The 12,694-nt window shown below is 40.3% G+C and overlaps 2 protein-coding genes across 4 annotated transcripts in view; one reads left to right on the top strand and one right to left on the bottom strand.

The window, feature by feature from the left end:
- Positions 1-5,689, bottom strand: part of Dscam3 (Down syndrome cell adhesion molecule 3) — a 36,909-nt gene extending 31,220 nt beyond the window's left edge. For 2 of the 3 annotated variants that reach the window (XM_030390954.2, XM_018113575.3), the window contains exons 1-2: positions 5,552-5,689; positions 3,981-4,090 (exon numbers count right to left, since the gene is read on the bottom strand). The gene's annotated coding sequence lies outside the window, so the exon portion shown is untranslated. The remainder of the gene's footprint in view (positions 1-3,980; positions 4,091-5,551) is intronic. The other variant, XM_089257036.1, reaches the window with a different exon arrangement.
- Positions 5,690-9,280: 3,591 nt separating this feature from the next.
- LOC108660243 (uncharacterized) lies at positions 9,281-10,214 on the top strand. The gene is made up of 2 exons (XM_018113576.3): positions 9,281-9,840; positions 9,912-10,214. Exons 1-2 carry the CDS (start codon positions 9,306-9,308, stop codon positions 9,968-9,970), a joined length of 594 nt encoding a protein of 197 aa, XP_017969065.2. The 5' UTR covers positions 9,281-9,305; the 3' UTR covers positions 9,971-10,214.
- Positions 10,215-12,694: the final 2,480 nt, after the last annotated feature.

Raw genomic sequence — 12,694 nt, 5'->3', positions numbered from 1 at the left:
GCAGTGGAACAACGGCAGCTCGCATGCACAAATGCCCGTTGCGGGGTGTTCCATGTGCTTCAGCGGCAGTCGAGCGCAAATGCAATGTTGCCGCTGCAACGGCACACCATTGAGAATACCGGAAAAGTGGGCGTGGCTGGCGCTAAACGCTTTTGCATCCGCCGTTGCCGCCACGCGAGGCGTCAAGCAATAATTTTACTTCTTTTGAGTCGAGCTGTTGAATCGTTTTAATGCTCGTCACCTGAGTTGCTTTTGTATTTATGTATATCGATGCCCTTACATTGGGCATAAGCGAAATGAGCTGAGCTTCGAATGGTTGTGCTCAACTGTGGCCAACTGTGTTGCATATGAATATTTTTTTAAAATAGAAAAGTTTTTTTTTTTTTATTTATTTTTTTTTATTAATTTTATTAAGTGTAGAACCGGTACAAACAAAAAACAGGACCATAACAACACAGGGAGGTAAATTAATAAATGAGCCGAACCCCATACCGAGCTATGGGGATATTAAAATGTGGAGGTGTTACTATTGTCCAATAGTTTTGGCAAATCCTTGCCGCTTGAGTCGTCGTAGAAGTCTGGCAGGTAATTTAATAATATAATATAATATATTCTATTATAATTGTTTACCTTTCATAAAAGGAGTGCCGAAATCAGTTTAATTTATGGCTTAATATTAACCAATTTTAAGAATATATTATATTATATATTATATTTAAATATTTATATATTAAATTTATATTTATATATTATGTTTAAATATTTACCAAGTCCGCTTACCGACAAGTGACTTTTAATGTTAATACTTGAGAGAGGAACAAATTTTAAAACAAAATACCTCTTTTTAGAATTGAGCTTAATTTTTTATTATTTTCTATATTGTGTATTTATTTTTTAAATATCTTTTATTTTATTTATTTTATTTCTTTAAATTATTTAATTATTTGTTTATTTCATTTTTCTTTTTTATAATTCTTTATTTATTTTCCGATTTAAATTATATTATACTCTTAATCCATTGAAAATGAGAAATTATGTTAAATAGTTTTTTTTTTTTATTCATTGAGTTAATTTGCTACCTTTAGCTCTTGAAATTAAATAAATAAATTTCATGTGAAACCTAAACATATCATTCGATTTTATTCTATACATGGTATTTCAGTACACTCTGCAATAGTTTCAGTCTCTGTTTATGCTCCAAGCCAGCTGTAAGAAATGTAGAGTATCCTCATTGTGTGCAAAAAGATATGTTCCTGTTCATTCCCGTTATTTTCTTGTACCTGCATGTGCTGGATGTGCTGCCTACATTGCGGCGCTGCTTGGGGTGAAGCGGATGTGTTTGCGTTTAGCGCTGGTTGACAGCCTGGCAATTTATGTGGCCGTCTTCCTGCACGTGAGTTTAAGCGGCAACTTTAAGCCGGAGCCCCGACAATTTCCAGTTCGGCCAGCCGCCGCCCCCAAACCACCCCCAAACCACCCGCAAGTCACACCCATGCCACTCCAATAATGCGCCCCTCTAATGCGCGACGCTTAAAACAATGGATCCATTTGCAGAGCCACACACAGGCTGAAGTGCAACTCTTTGGTGTGCAGGACTCACAATGGGTCGAGTCGAAAGTCAAAGAGCATCCGTTGCGAGCGCTGGGCGCGATGACAACGTACTCGTAAATGGCAGCGATTTTGCACAAAAGCGGCCACTGGAACAATGACAGGAGTCGGAGTCGCAGTCGGAATCGGAATCGGAATAGGAATCGCTCTCAAACCTAAATGCTGGCTGCTGCTTGTTGGCCGTTGGCTGTTGGCTGTTGGCTGTTGGCCGTCGTCTGACGGTTGGCGGAAGTGCAGAGGCGACGAGCCACCTAATAACATTTTCCATCTCCAGCCACATTAGCAGCGGCCGCGCATTATAGCCATCTGGCTGTGGCAGCAGCAGCGTTCCGCGTGTTCCAACAAATGTTTGGCCACCTTTTATATTACATCAATTCAAGCGCGACGATTGTGTAAAGAAGATTGTGGCGGGGCGGGGCGGGGGCAGACGCTGCTCTGGTCCATTGTTGTTCCTGCATTGCCTGCCCCACGGGGACCCAGCGATTCGTGGGGGCTACATTGTCACATTGACTAACCGCCGCTCGACCAGCCTCTCATTTTTTTCCACTTTTTTTTTTTTTTGTACTCAGGCTGTACGAGGGGCCTTTGGCGCTTTGGAGTGCCTTTGTTTTGTTGCTGCTTCTGCATCTTATTGTTGTCGCCGCTGCGGTCGGTATGAATAAAGCCGAGTTGAGTGTATTGCTGCGGCCGACTGTCACTGACATCGCCCGAGTGTCCCACAAAATAAATTTAATTGGTACAAGGACCGCAAAGCTTCCTAAACATTTCACAGTCATATGAAAGGCAGCCGCCAGGTCACTTATTTTGATTGCAACTCAAGCATATTATTGCCCGTAATGAAACCGTCCAAATGCTTCAATTTGTTGTCGACAGTTTACAAGTATTGAATTTAATTAAAATTATTTGAGGAGATCTAATAAAATGAAAGTGCTTTACGTTCTAATTGAACAAGTAAGAGATCTCTAGTTATGACAAGAATATTTGACTAGCAGATACCCTGAAGACTTAGTTAGTTAGTTAAGTTATGCAATAATACTAATTACACACACACACACACACATGCAAACAAAGGCATTAGATTTGATTACGAGCAATTTATTTATTGAATAACTTTTGCGCTAGAACAGCATTTACAGAGCGTAATAATTATGTTTAATTAGTATTGAGAGATTGTTCAGTTTAAAATATAAATGAGCAGTGGCATAATTTGTTGATAAATGAAAAGACCGATTTTCATAGGGTGAGTTCTAAAATAATCTGATGCTGATTAAAATTGCAGCACTCAATTTCCGTCAAATCGTTGTCCTAATCAAAAATGCATGTATGTATACACATATCATATGTATGTATACACATATCTCATATGATCTATGCTATGCCAAATACTCTTCGCACAGTCACTCCTAAAATCTATTCCAATCGTTTCAGTATATAAAAGCGAATAATCTCAATCTGGTTATTTGACTCTTGATTGAATGACAAAGTCAATGCAGAGATTTCGGCTATTTACACAGTGGTAATTGAGTAACTGTTAAGTGAATAACTGATAAGAGGGTGACTGATAACTGTTGACTGAGTAACTAACTGGCATCTGAGTAAATTCAAACTAAAACCATATTTAAAAGGCAAAAAGATGAAAGACAAATTTAATCATATAATCGCACATTCAATTGCTTTCCATAGCGAAACGTATTTATTTATTGTAATTAAAATTCTGTTTAATTCACAATGCTATTGGAGATCCCTTTCTTCTACTCCCCACAAGCTGTGTATTTAATTACCGCAATATAAATAATTAAAGTGTTGTCCTTATTTTTTAACTATATATTTATCTTGTATATTTGATGTGTTTAATAGAGTTTTGTGTATTTTACCTAAATTGTATACATATATTTGCAGTAAATACTAATCGATTTTAATTATTCTATTTACTTTCAGTTGCCTCGAGCCCATAGCGCAGTGCTCAATTACTAGCAATTGCAAATATAGAAATGTTTTCGCAGATTAAACTTTAATAATCAATCTAACCCCAAGTCCTCGACCGCAACATTTGCCTGTCCGAATCTTGTGCCAGACTTATGCAACATTTCAGCTTATCTCTGCTCCATGCATAATTCAACAGTTTGCCTGGCAAAAACCACACACACACACACACACACAGACAGTCAAATATCCAAAGATAGAAACCAGAAATGTGTATTGAAATTTGGTGATTTGTGCCAACAGAAAAGCAAAGCAAAGGCAAACGCAAAAGCAGAGCGAAGTGAACTCGTTGAAACTAATTCGGGAGAGACAACAAATAAACGAAACGGACAAACAAACAAAATTTAAGAGCTGCAAAATGAGGATTGTAAATCATTCAATGCAATTACCTCGTTATCTTTGGCCACAGAGCGCGGCGAGCGAGCGAGCAACGGCCTGCTCGGTGTGGGCAGCGGAACGATCCTAGGATCCTGGCCGGGCCGCAGTTACATTGAGTTGTCTGGCATAAAATTGTGATTTTATTATTTTTGGCAGTGCGCCCAGAATGCGGCGCTTAGCACGCTCTTAGTGTACACACACACACACACACACTAGAGGTCCCACATATGCTGGCAGCTTTCACATGCAGCGATAACTGCTGGAACAAAAAACAGATTGCGGCTGCATTCAACAATTGCCAAAAGGTAGCCAAAAAAAAGCAACAAAAGACCAAAAAGAAAAAAGAAAAAAAAAATAGAGAAAAAATGAACCGCGACCATAAATTATACGCAGTGCATAGACGGAAATTTTTATGGACTGTGACTGGGCCGGGCCCAGACAGCGTCGGGGCTCGCATTCTTTTTTTTTTTTTTCTTTTTTGGCTTTTTGGCGCTTTTAGTCAGTCTGTCCCTTTTTAGCCTCTTGGCATTGTTGCCGCAATTTTATCACACTTTGATAATCGCATGGCACATGCTTCACGACACGTCAACGGGCGCGATCACGCCGCCATTCGATTCAATTTGGCCAACGCTCGCAGTTTTACACTCGATAAATTTCAACAAAGTGCTTTAGTCACTTAACGCGCGACTTAGTTTCAGACCCAGTCCGAAAAAATTTGAATACATTTTCGTTTTTTTCCGACCATTTTTTTTTTTTGGTTTGTTTTCATTTGCATTTTCTTTTATTTGGTCACTCGTCACCTTGTTGGGCGACCTTTTTCACACATTTTCCATTAAGCGTCACTTTGGCGATTTGGTTTGCTGCGCTTAGCGCGCAAATTATTTCACCTTTTATTCAATTTACTTTATCCACCGAACGTGACACTAATGTACGGTTACATTGTGCATATCTGTGTATGAGCGCGCGCGAGTGTGTGTGTGTGGCATCCATACTTCCGGCAGACCATGGGTCGACACACTCACTAACACTATCACGCACACACACACACACAGACAGACAGCGAGAGAAGGTGTTTGGGGGCCAGCAAAATCCACTTTTGTTACATTTTTTATGAACACATTCGCTGGGACAAATAACCCGTAAAGTCAGTCAAATCCACAATAAAACCAAAATGCGCACACACACTCACACACACAGCACACAGAGAGGATGTGTGTGTCTCAAATGTCAGTAAACGAAATGCTGCTGCATAGTTTTAGGCTGGCGCATATACAGCGCTACACACACAATACACTGCCGCACATAACGGTACAAATTCAGGCACTCACACGCGCACACATGCACACTTATGCCTGGCCACTATCACCGATGGGCCCTTTCCGGCCCCGAGGCGTCGACAACGCCAGCATCCATTAATGCTTTTTCCATTAAATCCCCAAATAGTGCCTAACTCACACACTCGCACATAGTCCGACCATTAGACATGTGAGTGTGTGCGTGTGTGTGTGTTTGTTTGTGTGTGCTCGTGCTTAACTAATACTTATACACAGTTGGCCAAAGCCATGCTACTACTACTACTAACATCCAACAGTTTCAACTTTGTCCGCTTAACACGTCCAAACAGTTCGAAACGCCGGCAATGACTGAACTGAACTTTGAATCCGTCTGCTACAGTGTCCCATGCTGCCAGCGTCGCTAACTGTAGCATCCTCAATCGCCAGACAGACTGCGCTGCGGCGTCAACAGCAACGTCGACGTCGGCGTCGGCGTCCGCGTCTGTCGGTTGAGATTATCTCCATCGGCTATTGCCCTTCGGGTCGAGGCTGTAAGTGTAGCACATCGTCGCGCCATAATTGAACGACGCCGGCTGCGCTGCCAACTGCGACAGCACGCATTCTCTTTCAATTACACACAATTCTCTCTTTGCTATCTATTCCGAGTTAAGTAACTGTAGCTTGCATTGTTGCTGTTTGTTCGCTGCGCTTTCGTTACTCACGCTCTCCTGCCTTGCGACCAGAGGGTAAACGGGACATTCTGAAGTCAACATAAAACGAAGAGAGTGTGCGCGAGCAGGAGAGCGCGTTAGCCCAAGAGTTAACGCTATCTCTGTTATTCCTGGCTGATTGAATTATGAAGTTATAAATTATTAATGAGCATAATAAAGCTGACATGAACTTAAACTGTTTTTAATAATATTTGTGTTGGCTTTTCGCTGAATTAATGAATAAAACAATTAAGGGGAAATTCATATTTTTATTTATAAGTTGAATTTATTTATCATATATTATTTTTATTTATATTTGTATAAGATTATTAAGTGTAAGATTATTAATTATGTACATAAAGTAGTAAATATATAAATAATGCTTTTTTAATAAAATAAAATTGTTAAAGTTCTTAAATGCATGCTGCTTTTAAGCATCCATCAGCATCGCCATGGTCATTGTCCATTGGGGATTCTGGACAGCGGCACTTCATCACTTGTCTGTGGGCAGCTGCCACTATAAATCACAAGAATGTGCCACGCGCGAATGTCGCATTGGCGCCAAAAGTTATGCTACATAAAACACGACCTGCATAGCGCTTACCCCTGCCCCACGACGCGACGCAAAGCGGCGCTTACTACGCAACTTTTAGCGTAAAATGTCATTCACTATTCGCGGACGGCTTTGCCCGACGCTATTTATTTATATTCGTGGCGAGCACATGGAGAGGAAAGCACGTGTTGCTTCATGCCCAAAGTCTGCTCCCTGTTGTCAACAAGGCAACTGCGCATGCCCGCTCTTTCGACGCCGACAGCAGGCAGCGCGTCGGCAGCGCTGCGACAGCGCTGAAAAGTTGAAGGCCCGACCTACGACAACCAAACGAACCAATGAATGTATTGAATTCGACGCATCTGTATGAGTAAATCGCTCTGTCTGTGTGCCTATGCGTGTGTCTGTGTGTGTGTGTGTGTGTGGGTCATGGAAAAGAGAGAGCATCGCATAGCCTAAAGCTGTCAAAGCGCATTATCATTTTCATATATCATACTTAATGCGGGATGATATTTTCATTTAGTTTGTGTGCTCGCATCATGAGAACACTATGTAAGTAAGTATATGTTAACTGCGTGTGCGTGTGCGTGCGTATGTGTGCTGCCTATAGCCACTAAACTTACCAAATACTTAGGTGAAAGCCATTCCCTGTTGCCTTAAATAGACATCATATTCGCAAGGCAGATAGTCAGGGCAGGTAAATAAATCACAACATCTTCTAATTTAACTCAATCGGCAGGTTGAAGTTATTTGCCGAGTCATTAATAACAAACGGCGAAAAGCCATTCAACACTTTTAAGCCGCACAGGTTATTAATTAAATTTGATGGTATTTTGAGAATACAAAGACCTGTCAAGGAAGACAAGGACCACGCGCTATATATGTATATGTATATGCATATGTATATATATTCATATCCATCTATCACACATGAGCTGACAATACAACGCCCGTACTGATGGGCATCTTGACTGCCATGGAGTCTCGTGTCCTCGGTGCATGGGGCAGGGGGCAGGGGGCAAGAAGCCATCAGGCCGTGAGCAAACGACTTGGCCCATTTATGCAAAGCTTTTAAATAAATTACAAAATTGTTATAATTTAACGTGCACATCAGCTGCCTGAGGCATACACCCGGCCACACAATAAGGCTATTGAGGTCCTTCTCAGCCAAACAAATACAACTGAGCGAAGGCACAACACACACACACACACACACACATTGTGTATGTAAGTGTATCGGCGTCCTGTTGCTTTCGGTGCCTCAACGACTCCTCTACAATTTGCATTGTGTGCGAACTTGGCCAACACAAAACGAGATAATTTACGCAATTCGCTTATCTCGCCATTTAATTCGAGATTTACGGCTTTTCCAGGCCCTGCTTTGTGGGGCCGAGTGTCATTTGTATTAGTATGGGAGCATTTTAAAACGCCAATGTGTGACTAATGACCGCTTTTAAAAGCAAATCGGCATCTAATTTACAAATTCCATACATACATTATAAGCATTTAACTCTAATTTGCTGCGATACGCTAATGCCAATGCCAATGGCTGATGCCAATATCTAAAAAACTTGAAAATCAAACGGTATATGTACATAATAGGAGGCATGCTTTACAATTGAAATAGACTATGAAAAATGTGTATTTTTATTGTTGTTAAAAGAGATACGATAAGTATATGTAATTAGCGTAAATATTGGACATCAGCAGTCGTTTTAATCAAAAGAAGTCATATTTCTGCTCGATCCTATATCCTCTGAATATATTAAGAACTTTTACGTGTACTATATAATAGTCATAAATAAATTGTATATAAGTGTTGGAGATACATAAAAATACCTCTTTAATGTAAACTTAAATGTATAGAAAGAAAATTTGCCTTAAGTGGGATGGAGAGGAAAAATAATAATAATAATTTGGCACATAAATCCTCAGCCATTAGCTCAAAACTTCTCATATTGCAAGTTTTGATACAAATTGAGTAGATCACACATTAAAAGCGATTCCAACATTAGGCCTGTGATACGATTTGTCAAACACACATTCATTCACATTAATTATTAAAGAAGATCCATCGTATTATTAGCAATATAATGTCTTTTACATAAAACTCTCTTCAGCCGCCTTTAATGCACGATAAGAATCAGAGAGTTAAGCGTGATACTTATTTTTAATTGTTGGTAAGTGCTGAACTTAGCAGCTACAGCACTTAATATATCAAGTTAGGCGGCTTTGGAATCAGTTAACTCCAGCAAACCTGAAACTGACTAATTATCTGGCATCAAAACAACTAACTTACCGTCAGCATAATATATGTATAAATATGAACTCGCAGCTGAGCTGAAAGACAAGTCTTTTGCGACGTTGCGTAGAGGCAAGACCATAACGATATTTTAATGAAATATATCAAGTGAAATATTAGTGAGTGAACCCCATAGACAATGTGAGCCCGGCGAAAGGCAACCCAGTTAAGATCGATGTGATATTCGGACTGATCCCATGGCTTCCGGTAAGTTTGAAGTAGAACATCTCAGATGATGGAACCGAAACTCAAATTGCTTACAGTGAGAACTGTAAATGAACCCAAAACCATGTCAACTGCTTAGCTGAGCATTAAAACTAAACAGATCTACTTAATGTACAGTGTCTAATTATTTCTGCGTAATTAAAGCAGTTAGAATTAATTATAAACAAGAGCTGGCGCGGCGAGCTTTATGACGGTCGCAACTATAAAAGCGTCAAGCTTCGGTGAGAAGAGCCTCAGTTTCTTCTTGGCATTTGAATTTAAGTTCAGCTTGGAGTATGACAGTGAACTTTGTTGTATTATACAACTGTCTGGTGCGAGGTCTCTTTGTGCCACCCATGGGATATTCTTACGATCAGGGATTAGGTCAAGGCGCGGAGCAGGCCGGTGTGGATAATCCCTCGTCCAGCTCATCGATTCAACTGTTTTCCTGTCTATATGGCGTTCGTGAATTACCTGGCGGCTTAAACGTCGAAGCGGATCGTCGAGTTTCTTTTCTCACTGTGGATGACCCTAATCAAAACTTGCTCGAAGTCAATAATCAACTGGGCGCCGTCTATCCGAACAGTCTGGAAGTACCCAACTCTTTGACGGATGCCGAACTTCTCTCAGTATATCAGTATAGCACCCCAGGAACACCTACTCAGCCGCCCCCAACCGCCATGAGGGCGGACAAACGCAACTGCCACATTATTAAATGCCCCAAGTTTTCGGAATCCGTATACGGCAGCGACGGCGGCACCTGTTACGAGTTCTCCAATCAGTGCTTCATGGCCGTTGCCAGCTGCAAGCGCCACAATAATCGACTGCCGCGTAAGCGCTTACCCCTAACTCTTTGAACTCTCTTTGTAGCTTTACTCAATTTGAGTTGATTCTATTTGCAGGTCTCAAGGAAGTCACTAAGAAGCACTGCGAAAAACATCTGAATCGAGTTGTTATATAAGGCTCTCGAAGCGGAAGAGAAATTTAAAGTGAATAAGTTTAATTTATATTCTAAATTATGAAATATTAAAAATTAGCTAAATTTATTTACTTCCCAGTAGATCACAAATCGAACTATACGAAGTATAGTAGCAAAAATTCTTAAAGTTTTATTGCTAGCCGTAGACATGAGTACGGTCATCTCTCTTTGTAAGTTCCTAAAAACTAGAAAATCATTGTTTTCTATTAAGTTTTACGTTCCTAGATCACACCCTTCAGTTGTCCTATCTTAAACTTAAAGAGAAATATTCATCTTATAAGTAATCATATAATGTAATCAGAACAAATGAGTCATATGTGAAAGATCTAATCTTGGAAGTAGAATTAGGTATATATCTGCTTGTTTGGAAGAATATAACTGAAACTAGCTCTTAAAAACTCTCAAGAGCACAGAAAATGGTTATCTGAAGAGTTCAGGAAATTGAGAGATTTCCGTGACTTTATAAAATTATTCTCTCTATCTATCTCTCTCTCTCTCTATCTCTCTCTCTCTCTATCTATCTCTTTCTCTCTCTCTCTCTCTCTCTCTCTCTCTCTCTCTCTCTCTCTCTCTCTCTCTCTCTCTCTCTCTCTCTCTTCATTCTCATTAAACTCTCCCCTGAGCCACGATCCATTAATGTTTCCAGACGTAAATATAAATTGAAAGAATGCATCTATTGGCCTGAATTAAAAATATTTCATTTACTAATAGAACTAACAGTTTGTGTGCAGTTCAATATAAACTTTCTAAATTTTAATATAATATATTAACATTTAATTACGCACACACACAGACACTTTCCGCATTGCCAGAAAGCGCCAGCCATACAAAACAGTCGCTTCCGTCTCCCATGGCTACGCATAACTTTCGACGAACAGGCCGACTTGCTGCTGGGAACTGGAAAGTACAAAAACAGGGCCAGTTACAACGATAACAACATGGGCGAAAGTGTTGCCAGTACACGAAAACTTTTGCCAGGCAAAATTAAACGGGAGACTGGAGCGTGGGAGAGGGAGAGGGAGAGAGCTGGGGGGGAAGCGGCGGTCGTTGTGGTAGACTGTGGTATACGAAGTTGAGTGGTGCAACCACAGCTGTGGGCTGGCCCAGGCGGGTGGCCAACAGAATGCTCTTACAAAACCGCATCATTATCATGAGCGCAAGAAATAGAACAGCGCCTGCCAGGACGAAAAAGAAGTCGATGTGGATGTAACAGACTGCGAGGAGCTGCCACGGAGCAGGAAGTGTTTGGTTGCGGCCAGCCCAGGACAGCAATTTTGTGGGCATATCGCGCAGCTTGTTATATCAAGGCTGGCATAAAATTTAATAAGCGCTTTATTATATTATAACAGCAGCGAGAGCAGCACAGGCGAAAAGCAGCCACAGCACCAGGAGCAACAACAACAACAACAACAACAACAACTAGGACAATAACTACACGCAGTCTGGGAGCCATGAGCCATGAGCCAAAGTTCGTTGGCAAGCCAAACCGGACACTTGTTGAATCAGCTACAGCTCTTGTTCCACATGCCCCTCCCTCCCTCCCCTCCTCCCCTCGCTCCACCTCTCTTAAGCTGGCAAAAGTGTTAATTGTTTAAGGTAAACTTTGTGTAGCATAATTTCGGGCGTGCTCCGCTCAACTTTTGCCTGTTGGTGCTGAAAGTTTTTAGACCAACCACAACCGCCGCCCACTCGTTATAATTATACTATTAGATTTTTGGCAGATTTTTGGCGCGTTGAGCTGGCAAATTGGGTGGCGCATCAGCAAAAACTGCTAAACTCTAGCGGAAACTCGTTCGCTTTTTATACTCATTGAAAAAGGGGAAAATCAGGGTATAAGGGCTTTTTTGGAAATATATGTAACAAACAGATGGAATCGTGGCAGACCTCATAAAGTAAATATATTCCTGATCAGCACGAGCTAATCTAGCTATGTGTGTCTGCTCTTTCGGCCGCCTGCCCTTATAAACGTAACCATTTCCTAAGCCACTAAACCAAAAGATGAAATCTTAATATGAAACAGGTGTATGCCATACGCAGAAATAGCTTATCATTTGTATATTTATTTTTTATTCGCATACTCATGCAAATTTCCTACTTTCAAAAAATGGATACTTTGTTTTGATTTGTTAAGCCTCACCTAAATATCTCAAGAGCTGTAAATTTTTGCTTTTGCTGTTTAGTATATATCTTTGAATTTTGGCAGAATGAGAATTTGAATATAATATATTATAATATAATATACTATAATATATTATATACAAATTCTCATGCTGCAAAAAAAAAAAATAAAATAAAATAAAATAAACAAAAGTCGTTCAGCCTCGAGCTTCCTTTTATATTCGTGAATTGAGTGTTTGCCTGAGAATGTGAATATGAAAACTTTTTATTTTTTAATCACCTACCGACTCTCATTGTGCGAACGTCAATCTAATCTCTGCCTAAGCGATGCTCGACTAAATACGAATAGATTAAATCAAAGAAACCAATAGAAAACAAAAATTACAAGTCATCATGCCTCTTTCTCAAAAACTCAAATGTTATTAACAAGTTCAGATATAATATGCATAAATGAAGCACACTTTGATTGAAATATCAATTCCTTGCGGAACTCAGGGTATCTCTCAGTCTTGTCTATCATTTTGCTGACAATGCATTTGGAATACTATAAAGCGGTGCGACTGCTCTACGATTAACGTGGAGGATATT

This window comes from Drosophila navojoa, chromosome 2 (genome assembly GCF_054131105.1).
Source record: "Drosophila navojoa isolate 15081-1374.11 chromosome 2, UAZ_NAV_1.0, whole genome shotgun sequence".
In the NCBI taxonomy this organism is placed as follows: domain Eukaryota; kingdom Metazoa; phylum Arthropoda; class Insecta; order Diptera; family Drosophilidae; genus Drosophila; species Drosophila navojoa.
The sequence above is the reverse complement of the archived record's forward strand: the minus strand, read 5'-3'. Positions and strand labels throughout refer to the sequence as shown.